This window comes from Glycine soja, chromosome 12 (genome assembly GCF_004193775.1).
Source record: "Glycine soja cultivar W05 chromosome 12, ASM419377v2, whole genome shotgun sequence".
In the NCBI taxonomy this organism is placed as follows: domain Eukaryota; kingdom Viridiplantae; phylum Streptophyta; class Magnoliopsida; order Fabales; family Fabaceae; genus Glycine; species Glycine soja.
This window is the reverse complement of record NC_041013.1, coordinates 32024070-32047154: the sequence shown is the minus strand read 5'-3', so window position 1 is coordinate 32047154 and position 23085 is coordinate 32024070. Positions and strand designations below refer to the sequence as shown.

Genomic DNA, 23085 nt, shown 5'->3' with positions numbered 1-23085 from the left:
CCACCTCTTTTTGCTACCTTTGTGGGGTTTCTTCCTAGCGGCGATCACTGCTTGACTGAGCTACATCCAACTGACCCTTCTATGTTATTAGTAGAAGTTGTTGTATGACCTGATGACTATCTATGCTATCAGGTACAACTCTCATGTCCAACAATCTCTATGTGGACGCTAACATTATCTAGAATTGATCCTACATGAATATTAACAATACAATTAGTAATTATTTTTTGATTAAAGATTAAAACAAAATGATGACAATATTTGTTTGCGTTACCTGACAAGAGTATCATCGCCTGGTACATAATCTGGTATTTGACCACCACCAGGCTATGGTTGATGTTGAGGTTGAGGCTGTGGTTATGGCAAAATATGTACAAGACTGCATGGTGCCTCTCCCTCTTGTGGCGGAATCAAGTATGGACGTGAATGCTCGTAATACCAAGGCAGATAGTCTATAGTGCATGCCCATAAAGCCCTATGTAGAACAACTATGCCTAATAGCACCACATGTTCCTCTCACTCGTTCCATGCCCTATAACACTTTTCATATGGAGAGGATGCCCAGGTGGCTCCAAGCGAATCCTCTATACGTACTGAACTATCTCAAAACCCTCTCCGATAGATACGACCACATGTTTGTCCCAACTTTGATGTAGCCAAAGTCCTCAAAAGGTCTGATGTCTCTGCGTGATGCATATGGTGACCAAAAAACATCAACCATCTGCAATCGATCCAAAAACTCCCTAGTCGCAACAACCTTGCCGGTAGCACTCAACATAAACCACAAAGGCGCAAGTGGGTGCTTGCGACCTTAATCTAGCACCTTCTCACTACAAGAAATGGTTGATAGATGCTCAAACACCTATTCTGTAAAACATAAAATATATTGTTAGTGTCATATAATATTAAGAAACAAAGAATTATGTATACAAAAAAAAAAACGATTCTTACAATGAGCAACGTCATATAACCTCTCATTTGTTGGTTGCCATACTTGCTTGCATATGACTGTTGATCATAAAGAAATGCAAGTGTAGTTGCTCCCCATGTGTACTCGTTGCAACAATCTAGATCACTGAGGTAGTGCAAGTAGCAAATGTGTACATGCGTCAAGCTCTTGTTGGCTAATATGGTATTACCGACCAAATGCAACAAATATGCCCTAGCTGCCCATACGTATGACTTACTAGCAACATAGGTGTGATACATCCCTTCTAACCAACTCAATGTCACTCTGTTGCATGCTAACATCACAACATCTGCCTCCTAGTCAGTCATAGTACCAAGCTCTAACCTCAACAAACCTTTGATCTCCTTCCTCATGTAGCTCATGTATGTGTGATCAAGGAGTTGTCCTAAGACATGACATGTCATCCAGGGTGATGGTCATCTCTCCAACTGGAAGGTGGAAGAAGGAGGTCTTCTTGTGCCATCTCTCAATAAAGGTGTTGATTACACCTTTATTTGTGGACTTGTATTGCACATCATGCATGCTCTTAAGCCTTGACCTATTCATGCACCCCTTCATAGTCAGCTAGGTAGGGTAAGGCATAACATTGCCACCATGGTTGACCAACTTTAGCTCTACTCTGAGCTCACTGATCCATACATGCCCAACTAGTCAGCTACATAATCCTTATAGGACTGAAGCAGCGTCAAAGTCCAAAGGATCTCCTCTAAATGAGGGTCTGATGATACAATTAGCAGGTGGTATCTGTGATTGTGGTTGTGGTTGTGCATAGAACAAGAATATTTCTAACTACGAATGATAGAAACACACCAAACACAATAGCATAGCAAAGGTTATACACAAATATGGACAAAACAAAGATAAAAGAGAAAAGGGAACATGAATGAAGAAGAAGTCATGATAAACATTGCACACTGATCGAATGGCTTAACTCTCTAACAAGTCCCCAGTGGAGTCATCATCTGTCGCAACCTACCCTTCGATGGGAGGGCGAGGCAAAAGGTAAAAGTGCGTCTTCTCATGAAGAAAACGCGTGGAGTCGCCACCAACGTTTATTTGAGAAAAACGTTAGAAAAACCAAAAAAAGCTCTACGAATTTTGAAAATAAGGGTTCGGGAGTTGTTTATGCATAGGGAAGGTATTAACACCCCACGCGCCTGTCACAAGGGACGACAACCTTTAATCGAGTGTGCATAACATGACTTCAAAATTATGTATTTTCCCATTTTATATATATATTTTTTGGGGTCGACAAGGGTGTTGCCTTTGCTCTTACGTATCCTCGGGTGCGATGAGGAATTCAAACCTATGTAGTTCTTTAAGTCTGAATGTTTGTGTGTTAAATTGATTTTTATGTTTTTGAAAGATTCATTTTAATTGCGAACAAAAAGTTGTTTAAGGCATTGGACCTTGAAACGATGTTTTAAATTTTGAAAAGCGAAGAGAATCGTTAAGGCGTTGAACCTTGAAACGATCTCAAGTGATATTTGATAAAAAGAAATTAGTTATGAGTTGGTTTTGTTTATTAACTTTCAATCTCTTTAAAGACAACTTGACAACACTAGTGATCGATTAAGATTGAACTTTACAAAGGAAAACGGGATCGCCGATAATAGATGTAGAAGATGAATGTGCACATAATAACAAGGGGGACCCCTAATGGTACATAGATCACATTCAATCCCTAAAAGTAAAACTAATCGACGGTCGCACGAAGAACGTAGAACAAGAAAATGACGTAGGGAATGATCGCGGTCGCGATTCAGCTTCATTTCCTCTTCTTTCTTCTTCTTCTTCTTTCTCTCTTCTCTCAATTCTCTCCACTTCTGACACTTGGACCTTTAGAACACCCCTAGGATGTGTATTTATAGGCAAAAGGTCACCTTGGGGCGATTGCAGCTCGCCTAGGCGAGCTGAAACTTAACCCTGAAGCAGTGAGCTCGCCCAGGCGAGCTAGTCCCTTAGCCTTGAAGTTATTTGGTGGCCCAGGTGAGTCAAATGCTGGCCTGGCGAGAGCTGGGGCCTAGGAAAAACAAGGACCAGACCCTTTTGCCCTCCTTTCTTAGTATCTTTTGTCTTCCTGATCAAAACACTGAATGGTTCCTTGCTTTGCACTGTAATTGGCGTTCAACACTGTAAGTTGACTAGCAAGGATCAGAAGATCAATGAACGATAGTTCTCGAACGAAATTAGGGTATGACAGTGGGAAAACTACCTTAAGGACAATTTGGTCTATTCTGACTATTTTTCATAAATTAATAGTGAGAGTAAGAATTCCCTTGATTGATTTGGATTTTATTTTCTTCCAAATATAATTCAAATTAACCCATGAACACCCTTATGTAATGGTGCATCTAAGTTTTGTTCAAATAAAAATTGTAGTGCATCTAAGTTTTATCCAAATAAAAGTAAGAAGACTTCAACAACCACTTTTCTACATCAGACTTAAACAACATTTTGATCCCTACAAAATAGGTTTTTTTTTTATAAAATTATTGTAGTCATGGAAAATTCTTTTGTTTTTATCCTTTAAAGATTTTTTTTTATTCTGGTTGCTAAGTAATAACATTATATGATGATGTAAGAACAACGTTGCCAATCAAATAATTTATCATAAAAAATATGATTTATAAAAAAATTTACACGTGACTCTTCTTGATGATGTAAGAAGTTAATAGATTGTCAATATTGTTTTTAAGTTATATTATCTTCATCTAATATTGTTCCTTCCTTCCTTGGGAGTAATGACTAAAACCTTTAAAAATCTTTAAAGGACTAAAATAAAAAAACTTGTATTTTATAGGAACCAAAAAGTTATTTAAGAGAAATAAAAAAAACATTTAAATATGATTAGTCCCTCAGTTTTTTTAGAGGAGTCCCTCAAATTTAATAACTATATTTTTAACTCTTTAAATTAAAACTTATATTATTTAATCCTCTAATTCATGAAATGTATTTTTAGTCTTTCTAAAAACACACACAACACTGCAAATTATGCATTTTTAATTGCCAAAAATCAATTCGAGAAACTTGAAAAAATATTTTATGAAATTGAGTGATTAAAAAGTATAAATTTTATTTTTAAAAAATTCCAAAAAAATGAGAAATTAAAAATATATTTAAACTGGAGATGAAATAAAGAACGCAGCAAGAATATATTATACTATCTGAGTTGAGAGCCTTCAACAGATAACAATCATCATCCCCTCTCCCCAACGGATAAAGAGAGAGAAGGGTCCCTTCATTCTCTCACACAGAAAAATGGCAGCGTCAGTTTCGTGCTCATGGCTAACCCTTCCCTCCCAAATGAGGAGCCTCTCCCTCACATCCTCTTCTTCATCCCTTTGCATCTCCAATTCCGCTTCTCTCAGTTTCTCCAGAAACCTCTCACGCCCTTTCTTCTCAAAAGGTACCTTTTCACCCACTCCATCAGAAAGGGCGAAAGATTTGATTTTGGTTGTGTTTTGAATCATGGGTCTGTGTCGGGTATGGTTTTCAGGTAACTCCTTGTCGCTAAGCACAGTACTGAGGCGCGCGTCTGTGGTTTGCGAGGCTGCGCCGAAGAAGAAGGTGGATTCGGCGGTAAAGAGAGCGCGCCAAGCCGAGAAGCACCGCGTTTACAACAAAGCTCGCAAATCGGAGATTAAAACACGTACCAAGAAGGTAACCTTTTGTTTCAATTGAATGGTTTTGAATTGGGTAGAGTAGAGTGGAGAGTGAAATAGGATGGATAGTGTGTTTCATTTATTTCCATCTTACACTTTTTGTTTGGGATGGAATTAGTCTGTGATAACGAGAGAGTTAGTTTTATGCTGTTCTGTTATAAAATATCTGAACTATGAAGTGGTAATTTTATGAGTTGAATTTTCACACACGAAATTCAATTTATTAGAAATGAATTTTTGAAGAAATTATTATAGAAGTCAACAATCTTATCGAAATGACAATGTATGATTGTATAAAAAATTATTACACTGGTACCCGTTTTTGCATTTCATTTCATTCAATTCTAGTCATTCTTAGTTTTAGGTCTTGTTTGAATAAATTTTGTCAATTGACAGCTGTAAGAAAATAAGGAAAAAAGGTCTAATCAATTAAGCTTCCCCATAAGCTAAAATTAGCTTGTGCATAAGTTAAATCCAATTTTTGGAAAAACTAAATGAGAGAGTTTCTATAAATTAACTTATGCAAAAGCTAATTTTTAATTATGGGAGAAACTTAACTCATTTTACCTTTTATTTTCTCCTACAAGTGTTTATTAAAATGGAACCATTTTGAGTATTACTTGTTGTGGCTGACCAATTGTATACCATGTTTAAGAATGCAATTTAGAAAAAAATCATGTTTTAGTCACTTTTATTATTAGTTTCACTATAGTCACTTTTATTTAGTTAAATTTTATGAAATTTTACTAAATTGTTAGTTTGATTATTGAGTTGTATTTGTGTTTTTTGATATGATTAATGTTAGTTGCATGTAATGTGGAACTCAGGTGACTCACATAGGGAAATGTGTTATGTATGTAAGAAAACGGGGAGGGAGAGAAAGAAGAAAAATAGATGGTGATGATATGAAGTATGACTGTAAGAGAGCTATGCGGGAGAATATGAGAAATGTGTGGAAATAACATATTCTCTTCACTCTAACTCGTTGAACTTGGAACTTACTGTGGCTTTGAGATCTGTGTGCAGGGTTGGTTTAAGTTTGTATCTAGTTTTTTCTCTTTTGGAGGCATGGATTTTGTTTACAGCCAAATTTTCTTTACATGTTTTGGTAGATTGCTAGCATAGACTGAAAATGAATAAGTATACTTTTCTTCATTTGTTTCTATAAAATTTTATTGATGTTCATATTAAATGAATGATTTGCTTTCATTGGAAAAGATTGTGATATCTTTTTCTTCTGGTGTCTAAAATTAAGTGGTCACAGGTATAGCAATAAAATAGTATCGAATATCCCTCTCGTCCCTAATACCCTATTTGTAATTTGTAACAACATAATGCTTGAAAAAACTTTTTGGTTTTCTATCAGCATGAAACTATTACTAGACTTTAGAGTGGAAGGCATGATTGCTCTTATTTGTCCCTTCTTTAGAGTCACTTATTCTAGCAAAGCGTGGCATGTCGTGCATGACGTGCATGATGTAAAAACACTTTACGAATGCCAGAAGTACAAATAGGACTCTTACGTGTGATGTTAGTATGACTGCATAACGTGCATGATGAAAAAATACTTTACTGATGCCCCAAGTACGTGTTAGTATGTATTCTTGGTCAATTAGTAGTGTAATACAACTTACAGAAGTTCAGTCCATTCTAACCTAATGTAGGACTCCAAAAACAATTAAGAAACCTGATATCGTAGCAGATGATGTAACTGCAAGTGCTTATATTGGGCACTTTTGAACACTAAGATGTATGTTTACTTAACATTGTGAACCATAGTTGTGGGTACTTTAAACTGCATCAAATGCTTCTGATCTTGCTCAGGGTATAAAATACTCTCATAGAATACCAATTCTGTTTCTTGTCGAAGCTCGACTAATACCTCTCCTTATCAGCTCAATTTCTAGCATTTCATATGATATCATTTAGGGGGAGGGGGAGATTAATTATTTTTACAATCTTCTAATCAACTGTCTGCAGGTTTTGGAAGCTCTAGAAGTACTTAAGAAGAAATCAGATGCGCAGGCCGAAGAAATCCTCCCAATTGAGAAGTTGATTGGAGAGGCATACTCAATAATTGACAAAGCTGTGAGAGTGGGCACACTGCACAGGAACACTGGAGCAAATCGCAAGTCTCGGCTTGCCCGAAGAAAGAAGGCAGTGGAGATCCATCATGGCTGGTATACCCCAGCTCCTGAAGCCATTGTCTGAAAGAATCCTCTTGCTAGTTTACATGGAGTAAAATGAAGTGCCAGTGAAGACTTTATGCAGATTTTTTCCACCTCTGTTCAAACATTGTATGTAGTCTTTGGTGTTAGTTTAAATTGGTTTACAGTTCCATACTTCATGTGCACTATCATCATGTAGAGCCATTAATTTTAACAGCATCTTCGTAATTAGACTTTATTGTACTTTTCTCCATATTGTTGTATAATGCAATGCCTCCTTAAACTTAATAATACTTACACTGGTAAAAATTTGATGGTTGTTGTAATCTTGCACATGATAGCAGGTATTTGCAGCTTTTCTGGTAGAGAATTTGCTGTTTAAGATTCTTCAGGTGTAGCACCTTGGTAAGACGACCGGAAGGAAACTGATAGTTCGCAATAGCTAGGTCAGGTTTCTCTGAATATAATGATATATAAGCAAACTAACATTTAGACAGCTTATGAGGAGTGCTAGTAACATTCTAACATTTTTTAAAACACACCTTATTAATATCTGTTAAAATTTATAAAATTATGAATGGAGCTTATTAAATAGAGACTTAAAAAATGAAAAAAAAGGTTTTGTATTGAAACTGTAAAAAAATTTATATAATCGTCTAATCACAATCCATTATATATGAAAAGTTTGTTAGTTTTTAAAATAATTATCTGATAATAATTTAAACAGTGATTTGTAGTTGGATAAGAGGGCAAAATTGTTTTGTACTACATAGACATTAAACTCTAAAAAAAATATGATTTTCTTAATAAATTTTAGCTAATAATGATGTTTTCAAAGAGTGTTTGCATTTTTCATTAGTATATAAGTCATTCGATAACATCATCTTGGTTCCATTGGCGTTTGATACTTGGAACAAAAATGAAACAATTGGATTGTTATGTTCCATTTTCCGTTTTCGTTGGTTATACTCTTTTAATAGAGCTAAAATATAATCATTTTTGTAACCAAGTATCTCATTCTGTTCAATTTTTAATATATTAAACAACTCATTCTGTGGTTTGTTTCATTGTAGCTTGATTAACAAATTTATTCCTGTAACCTTCTTAATGGAGCTAATTGTGCGCCTTGGTTTGTTGAAGTATCATCTTTTCACCACAACATTTTGGCTTTTGTTTATAAATTCGCATGCCATCATTTATCATAATTGAAAAAAAAAAAAAAAAGAAGAAAAAATCCCACGAAACAATCCAGGATGAACAGAGCAAAGAACTGTGTAAGTCGTACAAGGGGAGTGTTCAACCTAGAACGCGACTGAGATTTTTTTATTTCTTGTCAAGATTTGTTGCTTCCTGCCTTCAAAAATTGCTTCTTACAACTTTTTGGAATGCTTTTTGTTTTACTTTACAGATTAGCCGTTGCAGAAGTCAAAAGGTGAAATCAATCCAGAATATAACTTTACATCCCGAATTGGCCAATCCAAAAGACCAAAAGAGGTGCAGGAAGCAATTTTTTGGTACAGGAAGCAACAACTCTAACATTGTCAAGATTTGCTTATTATTGTTATCGGTTTAAAATTTTCATTATACCTGAAACTTGCATGTATCTTTTGGTATTCTTGGTCAACTCAAAGTTGTGGGTTACCTGAAACATGTTTAGAGTGGAGGAGAAATCATGGTGGAATTTTAGCGTGGGGAAGGGCACATAAGTGGTGATGGAGATCGGGTAGGGCAACGAAAGTCAATCACAAGTAATTTATTGGTGATTTATGGTGGTCCAATGACGAAAGCTCTAGTTAAATAGAGTTAAAGTTATGGATTTTTCTTTGTGCACCCAACTGAATTGTTGGTACATGCAACAAATTATTTGAAGGCACAAAAATGTCCTTCACTAAAAATTTAAAATCGTGCCTCCCTCAGCCTTTTGCTTTCCTCGCGATTGTGCTACTGTTCATTCTGTTTGTTGCATGAAACCAGCTCCACCGTCGCACTGTGAAAGCAGTCTATGAGTCCCTCCATTGTTGCTCCGCTGTCATTGATTGTCCCACCATCATCTCTATCGTAAGTTCTTGGGGTCCCTCATCGGTTGTTTGTTTATTATGATTGTGTGGATTGTGAAAGTAATCCGTATGACTTATACGGATTATCTAATCCGTATATATTTTTAATTTTTTTAATTTAATATTTAAAGAAATAAATTTTGTTTTAAAATTATAAATAACTTAAATTTTGTTAAAAAAAATAATTTTTAGTAAATAAATATATCTTTGTTTTTTTATTTAAATAATTACATTTATTTTATGAAGTTGGTTTTTAATAAAGAAGTTAAGTACTTTGTTTATTTTCCAAACAATGTATATATATTATTGTGATTTAATATTGTTTTTAAAAGTATAAGTAATTTAATTATATTTGGTATTTTGAATTTTTTTTTTATAAATTTGTTACATATCATAAATTCCAATTTTTTATTAGTATATATTTCAAAATTTAGTGTAAGAAGAAAATGTAAAATTTTAAATTAATTTTTTTTATTAATATAGCCGTATATATATTATTAGATTCATACTATTAAATATTTATATAAATAGTGTTTGGAAGTTTAAAATTATAATATTTTCATTACTTTAAAAAAATTTAAAGTTATTGTCATAGTAATTTGTTGAAAAATAAAATAGTGATTTGTTAGAAATAAAAACCAAAATTGTAGTTACATTTTGGTCATTAATTTAAGTTTACTAGAATTAGTTATGTGAGGTCTATGTATTTGAAAAAATAATTTCTATATGCATTTATGAATATATAAAAGTAATAAAAAAATTTATTTAAAAATTAATAAATTTTTTATTTATGAATTAATAAATACTAATTGATTGAAGTAGTGTTTAAACACTTATATAAATTGTTATGACTATTTTAATGTGCAAATTATGGTTAAAATCAGAGGTTTGAGTTGAGCTTTAGGTAGAGTTATAGGAAGAGCCTTAGGGAGAGAAGGGAGTGGTGATGCTGATGAAGCCCCCAGCAGCATAGGCCAATAACATCTGCACGTAGGCAATGAGAAGCTGCACCTATTGCTAAGGATGTTCAGCACGTGGATCATGTAGCTGATGAGGTCCATGAACAACCTGAAGAAACAACTGCTAATGATGTAGTTCTTGATGCTGAGGGTTTTCCAAGCGGGCCCCATGACACATTAGTTCTGATTGGCTATGTTCATCATGTTACAGTGACTGTTTGGAATGGAAAGATATTTATATTTTTAAATAAAAAATATTTTTGTAAGTATTTGTTATTATTTTTGAAATGATTTAAATTGTGATTTTCATGAATGTCCTCAGTTGAAGTTATCTTCTCATCGAATAAAGGTTGAGAAATTTGGCAGGCATGCTCCAAAGACTGAAGACTTAGTCGTTGCCACAAGATTAAGTCATTTAATCGCATGTTCCTTGGACACTGGCGATCAGGGACTTATATCAACTTTTGCGAAGAGGTAGCATAAGGAAACTAGTAGTTTCCATCTTCCTGTAGGAGAGATGACTATCACCCTTGATAATGGGCATCGTTGCTTCATCTACCCATCACAAGCGCCTTCCATAGCTTCGAGGCTCTTCGTATGGACGAAGCCATGTTGTTGTTAGTTGAATTGCGTGAAGTTAGTGCAAAAGAAGCAAGAGCTAAGGCAGTACACTGCCATGGGGCGTAGTTCGACTATCATGGTTGCAAGACATTTATCGTAGCAAATGTGATGCCGCACAGTGGACTGTAGCAGCTTAAGCATATTTGTTGCATCTGGTAGGTTGCACTCTCTTTGCTAACAAGAGTGCCACACACGTGCATGTGGTATTCTTGGACGCCTTTCGTGACCTCACTTAGAGTGGAAGCTATGCAAGAGGAGTTGCCGCCCTAGTCCATATGTATGATAATTTGAATGATGCATCCAAGAGCAGTGCAAGACAACTTGCAAGATATATCACACTTTTACAGATAATTATAATTGAATTGAATTTTTTAGTTTTGTTATGTATTTTATGTTCACTATTGTTTTGATTTTTCTTTTTTGTTTTCAAAATATGTGTAGTGTTGGATCTAAGAGCATTTTCCTTCTGTTGTTGAGTCTATTATGCTGAAGATTATGATGAGAGGAAATCATGTGCCTACCACTGGAAGTCTGGGAAGGCATTACCAGTGTCAACGTATCGGAAGCGGCTAGATAGATTGATGTCTGATCCTGTGTGATGGATTCCTTATGATGACCACCATGCATCCGTGCATATAGAGAATTCGAGTTGATTTCACTATTTTTTGGACACATCTGATGGGGTCCATCTGTTGTCATACACCAATTAGAAAGGGTTGTGCGATAGTTTGGGTATGTGTAGAGCATTCCTCCACACTTTGTTGTGTCAACATTATATGCATAAAAGATATTGATGATAGATGGATTCAATTTTCTGAATATCTTGCACCAATGGGTCAGATATGTGTTGCCCCTGGACAGTGTGCAATATATTACATGGAGTGGATCTACATAATTTCTCATCCCTTCATGAGTTTGGCACAGCTTGGGGATCCACCTAGACATCCACTTGTGGTGCACGATGACACATTTATTGAATTAGATATTCCTCAACACCCAGTGGCGGCAGAAGCTATGAACGAAGCACCTACAAATGCACCTGGTCATGTAGAGCAGTCTCAACATGCAATGGTAAAATATATTTTCAATTGACTATGTTATTCATTTTATTTCAACATGCATTAAGTATAAACCTTTTTTGTTGTTGTCAATGTCATAGAAGGCTTGCTAAGCAATAGCTGAAAGGTTAGAACGAATGCTCAACCTAAGGATAGTGACAAAAGGTACAAAAGCATACACTGTCACGGAAGATTGCCTAAGGATCGTTAGAGGTGTTACTATGGAACGCAATGTATATGCGCGATCGCAACGAAGGCGACGTATGGAAGACGCATGAAGACATTTAGAATTTATTACGTTTTATATGATTTTTGTATGCAATATTATTAGACAATGTTCATTATTTTTTTTATTTGAGAACCTCTTTATTTATTTTTGTAACTACACAATGTTTATTATTTAATAACTCAGGAAACACTAGACCCTAGGTCGTGAATTAAACCATAAATCCTATATTTGTCACATAACAATAAACCCTAAGTACTTAATTAAAACTAAACCCTAATTAGTTACACATCACTAAACCCCACATATTCAAGTAACCCTAAACCTTAATAACACACGCAACACTAAACCCTAGGTATTATAGTAACCCTAAACCATTTAAACGTCCAATGAAATATATTATCGTTTTGCATGACAATTATATAAGTAACAAAATGTTCAATCTTCACTTAAATCAACAAAGTCTGTTTTCAACATCAACAAATTTTTGTATTGTTGCATTCTACTAATATATGAAGTAGGGCACTGTTTTGCCTGAGGATGACAATGTGTAGACCATAACAAAACTATTGGCGGTAAGAGACAACGGTCTCTTAGGAATATTTGTTACATATGGACATACACATTCAAATTATTATAACACAATTTAATACATAAATTAAACAAATAGGATGATCATGCATTTACTTGAACAAAATGATTGTCATACACATAACCGATAAATATTACACGATATATAGAACAATCGGTTGGTGGTTGACTTCTTAGAGAGAAAAACATCATGTTCTGTTGGAGAGAAAAAGAAACAAGGATGACATTATATCTTGATGTAATCAAATATCCCATGTCAGTTATATTCATCCACTTATCCATGATAACCATGGATAATCCATCAACAAGTAGTGACCGCTTTAATTCCTCAAATCTGTCTATGCCACCAAGCACATTGATATACTCATCAGACCATTTGGCAAGTTCTTTAAGCAAATGGCTGCGCACCAAAGACCATGAATCTTCACCCATAACTAATAAGGCAGTAATTGCACAATACCCACAGTTACCGTCCGCTTTGACATCAACAATGTTTTCAATGGAATCATGACTGCATGGATGAAATTGATCCAACATCGGCATAGTCCTTCTTGGAATTGCTTGCTCAGATCACTATGCACTACATTTGACTAAAGAATTACTATTTTGCATAGAATGTAATGCATCAACATACTCCTGTAGAAGCAAGCTTCATGATGATGAACCAAGCAATTTTGATGATGCCAAAAGCCCAAGTGCTTGATTCAATATTGATTCAAGACTTCAAGATCAAGCATCAAGAATCCAATCCAAGATTCAAGAGAAGAAATCAAGAAGCAACAAGTCAAGACTTCATATAGGATAAATATTAAAAGAATTTTTCAAAAACCAAATAGCACAGTTTTGTTTTACAAAAGAATTTTCTCAAATTTTCTAGGTTACCAGAGTGATTACTCTCTGGTAATCGATTACCAATTGGCATTAATCGATTACCAGTGACCAGTTTGGTTTTCAAAATGTTTTCAAATGATTTATAATTTTCCAAAATGATTTTCAAATAGTGTAATCGATTACTATATTAGTAATCGATTACAAGTGAATCTGAACGTTGGAATTCAAATCCAATTGTGAAGAGTCACAACTTTTCATAAAATACATTGTGTAATCGATTACACCATTGTGGTAATTGATTACCAGTGAATAGTTTTAAAGAAAAAGTTAAGAGTTATAACTCTCAACATGGTTTTCTCAAAAGTCATAACTCTTCCAATGGTTTCTTTGACCATACGTGAAGAGTCTATAAAAGCATGACTTTGGCACACGTTCAAAATATATGTGATATTCTTAAAAACAATCATTTTTCACAAACTTTCTCTAACCACTGCCCATTGCTTTTTCTTTGCCAAAAAGCTTTTTAAAGTTTGTTTCAAAACTTTGTTTTTTCTGCAAGTGGAAATTCTGTAGAAAACAAAAATGTGCTATCTTTTCATTCCTTCTCCCTCTTGTCAAAAGATTTCAAAGGACTAACTGCGTAAGAATTCTTTTGATTCTTCCTCTTCCATTTAAACAAAAGATTTCAAAGGACTAACCGCCTGAGATATCTTTTGTTTCCCCTTACAAAGATTCAAGGGACTAACCGCCTAAGAATTATTTGTCTTAACACATTGGAGGGTACATCCTTTGTGGTACAAGTAAATCATGCATCTACTTGGGTTGTAATACTAAGAACAAGAGAGGATACATTTCTTGTGGATCAGTTCAAGTGGAGGGTACATCCACTTGGTTGTTCAAAGAGAATAAGGGAGGGTACATCCCTTGTGGATCTTTGCTTGTAAAGGATTTTACAAGGTTATTGGAAATCTCAAGAACCGGTGGTTGCTTGGGGACTGGATGTAGGCACGAGTTGTTGCCGAACCAGTATAAAAACTTGTGTTTGTTTTCTTCTTCCCTGCACTTTTTACTTTTCCGCTGTGTACTTTTTATTTCCGCTTTACTTTTTTCTAAGTTATTATTTCGATTCCTTACTTTCTCATAACTTAGTAGTAAAGCCAAATTGAATCTAGTAACATTAAGAAGGATAAGTTTTTTTAATTAGTCAAGACACGTTCATAATTAATTCAAACCCCCTCTTAATTATTCTGAGGCCACTTGATCCAACAAGTGGTATCAAAGCAAGTATCTTGAGAAAAGTTTCACAACTTCAAGATTCATGGCCTCCTCAAATTCTCTGTTTCCCGAAGGAAACTCCATCCATAGGCCACCTATCTTTAATGGTGAGGGTTATCACTATTGGAAAACCCAAATGCAAATCTTTATTGAAGTCATAGATTTAAACATTTGGGAAGCAATAGAAATAGGACCTTATGTACCCACTATAGTAGAAGCAAGCATAAGTACAACAACAGAAAAACCTAGAGATAAATGGACTAAAGAAGATAGAAGAAGAGCCCAATATAATCTTAAAGCCAAAAACATTATTACTTCTGCCCTAGGAATAGATGAATATTTTAGAGTTTCAAACTGTCTAAATGCAAAGGAGATGTGGGATACACTAAGACTCACACATGAAGGCACCACCGATATTAAGAGATCTAGGATTAATACATTGACCCATGAATATGAACTCTTTAGGATGAACACAAATGAGAACATTCAAAGCATGCAGAAAAGATTCACGCACATAGTTAATCACCTTGCCTCCTTAGGAAAAACTTTTCCTAATGAAAATTTAATTAATAAAGTTTTGAGATGCTTAAGTAGGGAATGACAGCCCAAGGTAACTGCCATTTCTAAAAGTAAAGATCTTTCTTCTATGTCTTTTGCCATTCTTTTTGGCAAATTACAGGAACATGAGATGGAACTTCAACGGCTAAATCAAAATGAAGAAACCGACAAGAGGAAACAAAGCATAGCACTAAAAGCCTCATCATCAATGCAAGATGAAAATGAAGATGAAGAATCAGAAGATGAAGAAGACTTCTCACTCTTTGTGAAGAAGTTTCACAAATTTGTCAAGAAGAGAAGAATCGAGAGGCATCAAAATTTCAACCATGGAAAAAGATTCCAAGAAGACTCTCCAACTCTTAGATGCTACAAGTGAAACCAACTTGGTCACATCAAAGCAAATTTCCCCTCAAACGAGCAAATTGCTTGGGGACTGGATGTAGGCACGGGTTGTTGCCGAACCAGTATAAAAACTTGTGTTTGTTTTCTTCTTCCTTGCACTCTTTACTTTTTCGCTGTGTACTTTTTATTTCCGCTTTACTTTTGTCTAAGTTATTATTTCGATTCCTTACTTTCTCATAACTTAGTAGTAAAGCCAAATTGAATCTAGTAACATTAAGAAGGATAAGTTTTTTAATTAGTCAAGACACGTTCATAATTAATTCAACCCCCCCTTCTTAATTATTCCGAGGCCACTTGATCCAACAACTCCCAGTAAGACGAATCATGTTTTGTTGATCTTTGATGTTTGGTCATCGGTTTCTTCTAAGCACCTTTTGTTTTGACCTTTTGTTAAGGAGGACACATAGAGTTTAGATCAGGGTATGCAATTTCTCGAAGTTTACTCTTTAGAGTAACTTTTCCACAAACATCAAGTTCTTCAAACAGCCTGGATATGATTTTCATCTCTTCAGTTATGCTAACTTCGGGCTCAGATAACCCTTGATCTGAAAAACTTAGTCTCCGCCAAAACATATGGGTTACACCCAAAGGTATGCTACCGACAACATATCTAGCTAGCTCAAATGCACAAGAAAGACCATGAGTAGTTCTCATTACACATCCACAACGAGAACTGTCAATATTAGCATAACTCACACACTCATACCCAGCAGTAATTTGGTTTAAAGCATACCTTGATATCATGCCAAGTAGTTTTTTGTATAAGGTAACTTTAAGAACATGTCCAACCACATGTGTACTTGTCTCAAAAGATGTCTTAATTTAAGTGTGTTACAACATGATCATGTTGTTCATGGCTTCCCAAACACTACATAGGTCTCCAAGACTATTTTGTAGTAGTCTTTTTAAGGCCCAATGAGCAGATTCAACCCTGCATATGAAATACACAAAAAATAAACAAAGATAAGTATTTTTATCCATTAAGTCCTAAACCCTAAGCAAAAAAAAAGTTTACAATTTTCATACCTGTTGGTTGTTGTGTTTCCTAAGAGGATCACCATATTCGTCTAGGCTTTAACAAATCTTTCTTTGTGGGGAATTATCCATGTTTGGTTGACATAGTTAACAAACATTGGCCATGGTGAACAAACAATTTCAAACTTCTTAAGGCACTCATCGAACTCTTCCTCATAAGGACAATCAACCAAACTCCTCCAGGCTTCCATGACATAATCCCATGCGTTTTTTTGACCAACCAGGGATTTACACTTTGTCTTCACACTCTTATCAATGTGAAACCGACACAACAAGTTGGTACACTCAGGGAATACAGTTTTCACCACATTCATCAATGTTAGATCTCTGTTGGTAACAATAACTCCAGAGAGGGCATCACGTTTGAGAAAAAGACCTCGAAACCGTTCTAGAGCCCAAACAACATTATTTAGACGTTCTCCCTTCAAATAGGCAAAACCAGCAGAGAATGTCATCCCTGTTGGTGTGACACCAACAAAGTCAAGTAACGGGAGCCTATACCTGTTTGTTTTGTAGGTAATATCTATCAAAAATACCAAATTACAGGCATTGCATAGCTTTACTGCATCAGGATGACACCAAAAGATATCATGTACGACATCTTCATCTTGTAATCTATGCCAATGACTATACTGATCTCATTCAAGAAGCTTCATTAGTTGTTGCATTTCAATATCATTGTCTCTTATGGAAGAATGATATGCATTTCTTGCATTGTATATTTGCTTGATTGTTGTATAACTATTTACATTGTGCTCCTTTCGTGTTAGCAGAATATTTCTTAGTTTCACCATTGACTTTGTCATATCAACAATAATAATCTTATCATCCTTAGTCAATCGATCAACGTATGGATGTCCAACTAATGACTTGGCCGATTCATGATTGTGACTCTCACACATTAACTTCACCATCCATCTTTGGCCTCCAACCACTGGTTTCCTACACAGCTTAAAGAGACACCCACATTTTCTACTGCTAGTATCTATTCTTACCAAATCTTTCTTCCTGGACCTATACTAACCACTCCTTTCACAACCAATTAAGACAAATGACGTCCTTCCTTTCATACCAGTATTTGTGTCTGACCTCATAATGAATGCCACAAAACCAATTTCATAAGCAACAGCTCGAGTCCAATTCAAAATATCATCACGGGTAGCAAACACCTACAATGCAATCCAGACATCTTTAGTCTTTAAGAGACATTCATTAACTTACTTTAACAACAAAAAAATCATATTAATGCTTGAGAAGTATTGAAGGCATAAGAAAAATCAACATGTTCTGATTTTACACCAACTTCGTCTTCATTTTGTTCATTCATATCAACTTCTTGAGACATTATATTGTCATGCATCCATTGATCTTCGTCCATCTTAACAAAACATTGAAAAATTTCAATGACAAACAAACGACCCCTAACCATACCATACATATACTATCACACAATTTTTTTTTATTTTTTTACTGCAATTAATAATATAAAACATTAAAATTGTTAACCATATATATTAAAAAACCAACAACATCAAGTTTTTCTACTCAAAATTCATAACCATATAATACATAAAAATTGATAACCTAACCATATATACTAAAATAAATAATATTATTGAACTTAATTGTAATTCACCAAATTATAAGCACTAAAAATAACCAGTTTTAAAACACAACGACTCAAATAAATTATAAGTCTAAATTATTTTACAATTAATACCACTTTCAAAATATAAAAACAAATACTTACAAATTAATTATCAAACTATACTTATTTAAAAATATTTAAAATAATAATACTAATTACATTTAAAATAAACAATAAAATAATTTTAAAAAAAAATTAAGTTACGGATTGTTAATCCGTAAGTTATATAAAACTTATGGATTATCAATTTGTAAATATTATATAACTTACGGATTCATAATCCGTAAGTGTTATACGCAGAAAAAAAAACTATCAAGTTGCAGTTTACTACCACCGTTAACAACCACATCAACCACCACCACTTGTCGACATATCTCTGTAAAATTTTCACCTCGACCTAAGCAGACACAATGGACCTCTCCTCTCACGAAAATGAATGAACGCGACGAAACCAACAGAATGAATGAGTCAACAAGGTGAAAGAAAAGGCTAAAATGAAGAAGAATACATAGGGGTATTTTTGGAATATCATAATATTGATGGATGCACAAGCAATATGCCCGGTGCACAAAGCGAAAACCTAAAGTTATTAAGAAACTACTGTAGTTGATTATGGATTTTAGGCTACTTTCCACGTCTTGGGTTGTAGTTAAGGTCCATATTGTGTTAACGTATTTTCTTCCCATATTAAGACAGGAAAAACCATTAGCTTTAAAAGATTGATCGTTATCTAGCTATTATGTTTCCTTTGGTAAGGCTTTTAAGGAGCTTATAAATTTCTTTGATTAGTTTATAAACTTATTTAATCAAAATAAACTTGTTTGGTATATGAGCTTATTTTACTAACTTATTTTTCACAAGTTACTTTTAGTAACTTATTTTCAAGTAGCTTATTTTGATAAATTACTGAAGTAGCTTATGAAAAATAAGCTAGCCTATAAGTTACTAACTTGATTCTTCTCAATTTAATCCTTATTATTTTATTTAAAATTTCAGTTTATCCTCTTATCAATTTAAAAATTCTCTTATCTTTTTTGTTTGTAGTCATGCAAGTGAAAGACATGAATATCCAAGTTCTCGTTGTACAAATAAAATATGAATGTTTAAAAAAAATTATAAAGAAAAAATACTTTTTATCTTTTGTTTTAAAATAACAGTATTAACAAAGTATTTAAATTAAAAAAAATGAGTTTTAACAATATAATTATAATAAATTATTTAATTTAATTTTCCTTTTCCAAAAAAATGAAAATTTTAATTTTATCATTTTTTATAGGTTTAAATATATTTTTAGTTCTTGCAATTTAATGCTTTTTTGTTTTTCGTCCTTTCAATTTTTCTTACGAGTTATGTTTGTTTTATTTTTCATCCTAAAAGTACTTTAAATAGTATTTTTTTACTGTTCAAAGCATTGTGTAAAGTGTTTTAAGGATGAAAAACAAAACAAACATAATTTGCAATGACTAAAAAGAAAAAAATTAATTTTGTAAGGACAAAAAAATGTTAATTTGCAAGGACTAAAAAGATATCCAAGCCTTTTTTATAATATAAAAATTTAAAAATTATTATCCTACTTTTTAAGATGATAAATTATTAGAAATAAAATTAAGAAATAAAAAATATTAAATATGTCTTTTTACGTCATTTGACAATTATCAATTAATTTATGAGCTAATCTTATTAGACGCTTTTAATTATATCCACTAATTTATAAAATTTTACCTAATTTCTAACTTTTTAACTCGTAACTTATAGCTAAGTTTTTAGCTAGTTTTTTTAACTAGTTTTAGTGAATTATCATATTGACATATAAGCTATTTTACAAGCAAAACTTTCCATGGTCAGCAAATTATTTATTACTCTGGTCTCCAATACAAGCAACAAAAAATTCTTATTTTTTTGTCTCAAATATAAACAAATTTCAATTTAAAAAATCTTATTTAATGAGACCATTCTAAAAATATCCTTCATTTAATAAGGTCAAAGATTTTTTCATGCTTTATATCAAGTTTTAATGAGGATAATTTAGGAAAAAATATTTTTTAATTGGGAATGACAAAAATTAATGAGATTAACTAACTTTAAACATGAATTTTTTCCTATATTTGAAACATAATTAATTAAATAGTAAAAAATTAGTTGAAAAGACATAATCAGTCTTAATCTATGCAAGTTTGCAAAGATAGAAAATCCATAATAAATTTGTAAATATAAATATAATATGTTGCAAATATAAAATTATTTAAATATATGTAAATATCTATCACTTTTTAAATATATTTTCTAAAATATTTATACGTATATCTACTAATATATAATTTTCATATAAATAAAAATATATTAAAATTATAATATTATAAAAATATATAAATTTAATGTCTATGACACGATTTATCATCAATACATACAATAAAAATGATATTTACATTTAGTTTCTACTTTTTAGACATATTTACTCTTCACCTGCTATAATTCACCCTTTAATAACTATTATAAAAAGAAAATCAAATCATAACAGTTATTTTACATCTTTAGTCATTTTTTTATTTTTATTTGCTAAAAAAGTATAAAAAAATATTGAATATACTAGCATGTCCTTACTTATTTTCTCTCTAGTACTAATGAAATAAAAATACATTTGAATAAAATTTTATTAAACTTCATGATATGAGTATAATTTACCTTATGATGAAGTCTACCATGCGAAAGTGAAACAACTTTCGCACCGTATGTTAGTTAATTTTTTTTTAATTGGGTGTTGATTAATTAAGTCGTATGTTTGGTTTTTAAAAAAATGAAGAGCCAGGATTTGGTCACGGCTATTGGTTTGTTACTTGCTTTGTTCCAGTATTACAAAATAGAAGCCTGACCGCAGAGACCTCACGAGCATCTGATTGGCTTGTCGTCTTTCGTACCCGATGTGCGTATCCCGAGATGACTCGTGCGGTACGACTTCTCATCTTCCACCTCTCGTGCGCATAAGCGTATATCATTTCCATTTATTATCGTTGGTAATGTTTGGGCCCCTTCCTTTCCTGTTCGTTTGAACCTCTTTTGTTCGTTAACCTTCGTACCCATTGTGTGTTAGTGCTTGCATTGTTTATGTAGGGACTGTAAGGGTGTTGGTTTTCCCATCTTTAAAGTAGTTACCATTAGCATGTGGTAATTTTGGGTAGTTTGTTTGGCATACAATACAGAGCAATCGATGGCTGAAATAGTTGAGTGCACTTCATCCAGGTATATTTCTTAGGATTTCCCCCTCTTCAATCCTGTTTTTGGTTTCCCATGGTATTTGCTAAGGCTAGTTTTTTAAAGCTGTTACTTTTATTTGTGTTACAAGAGAATGTTTATAGTATTCATTTTCTTGCATGGTGATGTTTTGTAGAAAAAAATAGTTTTTGATCGTGTAGTATTGTTAAAAAATTCTTATGCAATACGTATGAAAAAAGGAATGGTTTGAATTAGGGTTGATGAAATGTTATATGGTTGGTTTATTGTAAGATTATAGAAGTCGTGTTTTGTTAATTTTGGAAGCAAAGATTTTTTGTTTTTTGTTTTGCATAGACGAACACTGTTTGTATAAAAAAAAATTGTTCTGGGTCTTTCAAATTTGTTGTTTTTTGCCGATGTTGAATTTTTTTTTTGCTTCCTATGAAATTGTTTGTGTAGCTTGAATATTCTAATGCAGCTGCCAATTTTTTTTCTTTCAGTTTCACGTTTGAAAAGGAAAAGTTCGAATTGACTCTTGTGTCACCTTTTTCTTCTAGATTAGGTTTGTCCTATGCTCCTGAGGGGGGCCTAATGTCGATGATGTATGGGGGTGGAAAGTTGGCAGAAGGGCTAACAAAGCTGGTTATTTTTGTGACAGATACCTTTCTAATTCGAGATCTTTGCAGACCTCTTATGGTGATTCATTGTTGTTCCAAAACAAATCCGATGTTGAGAAATTTATCCAATCCAATTTTCCGACCATGAAAATTGAAGAATTTTTTTGATTTATTTAGATGGAAGGTCCCATCAAGTGAGTTAAGTTCCACAAAAGGTTATCCCAAAAATGTTTGTTTTGATTATGGTGATCATATTTTCTTATTATATTTGGCTTGTTATCTATTTTTAATTTTAATGTTGTATTGATGTTATGTGTAAGTATTTTGAATTTCCCCATACATTAAATGTGTTGTATTTGATTCAGTTAATTTTTTTCATCCATGATTGTTTGTACCTGTTAAATTGTACAATATTTACTCCCATTATTTTTGTTTAGTTCCTACAAATTTGCAAAAAGGTGATAATTTTGGTCTGGATTATGTCTTGTAATTTGTATCCTATCTTTGATGTAGCTTATGTCGTTGCAAGTTGTGTTTGTGAGTTGTTTGTTTAATTTGTTTATTGATTTTCCCTTTATGCAGTCCATTTTGCCCTCGTTACTTGTCCACCAAATGCATTTGTGGGTGAAACACAAGGTATTGAACACATTGCCCGGGAAAAGAAATTGAAGCGAAAAATAGAAATTTGTAGTCAACCAAGAAGGAAATCGTTTAGATTGATGTCTGTTGGTCCACGTAAAAGAGGTGGGCAACATTCAAATGAGGTCATTGACTTGTGTGACGATGACGTTAGACGTTGTGATGATGTTATTGATGGATCATCTGTAGATAGTAAATTATAGTGGTGCAAGATGAAGTTGTCATCCTATCTTGCTTTAGACTTTTGTACTTTGGTGTCTTCTGAGGATGATGTTTTCCAACTTGCACAGCTTGCTTCAAAAGTTGTTAAAGATCCTAAGTTAACTGTTGATCAGCTGGTAGATTTGAATTTGGTGCAAGAAATTCCATTACTAAGTATTTCATTCCTTGACGCTAACGCCAAGTTTCAAGAAGCACAAAAATTCTTGTGATTGGGAGGAAAAGAAACTTAAAGTTTCTTGTCTGAAAAAGGAGTACATCAAATTGAAGGACAAAGTAAGAAAGACAAATGCAGTAATTGAGGGAATGATTTCAAGCATCCAAGAAATCAATGAT

The 23085-nt window shown here is 33.4% G+C and overlaps 1 protein-coding gene across 1 annotated transcript; it reads left to right on the top strand.

Annotated features, from left to right (window-relative positions):
* Positions 1–4133: 4133 nt before the first annotated feature.
* LOC114377956 (30S ribosomal protein S20, chloroplastic-like) lies at positions 4134–7129 on the top strand. Its single transcript, XM_028336439.1, has 3 exons — positions 4134–4379; positions 4470–4633; positions 6616–7129. Exons 1-3 carry the CDS (start codon positions 4232–4234, stop codon positions 6844–6846), a joined length of 543 nt encoding a protein of 180 aa, XP_028192240.1. The 5' UTR covers positions 4134–4231; the 3' UTR covers positions 6847–7129.
* The last annotated feature ends 15956 nt before the right edge of the window (positions 7130–23085 follow it).

What these genes read in the sequence shown, in the direction of transcription:
- LOC114377956 (XM_028336439.1), top strand. Translation starts at nt 4,232, where the DNA reads ATGGCAGCGTCAGTTTCGTGCTCATGGCTAACCCTTCCCTCCCAAATG. An exon ending in ACGCCCTTTCTTCTCAAAAG is followed by an intron (nt 4,380 to 4,469) that starts GTACCTTTTCAC and finishes TATGGTTTTCAG; the next exon opens with GTAACTCCTTGTCGCTAAGC. An exon ending in TTAAAACACGTACCAAGAAG is followed by an intron (nt 4,634 to 6,615) that starts GTAACCTTTTGT and finishes AACTGTCTGCAG; the next exon opens with GTTTTGGAAGCTCTAGAAGT.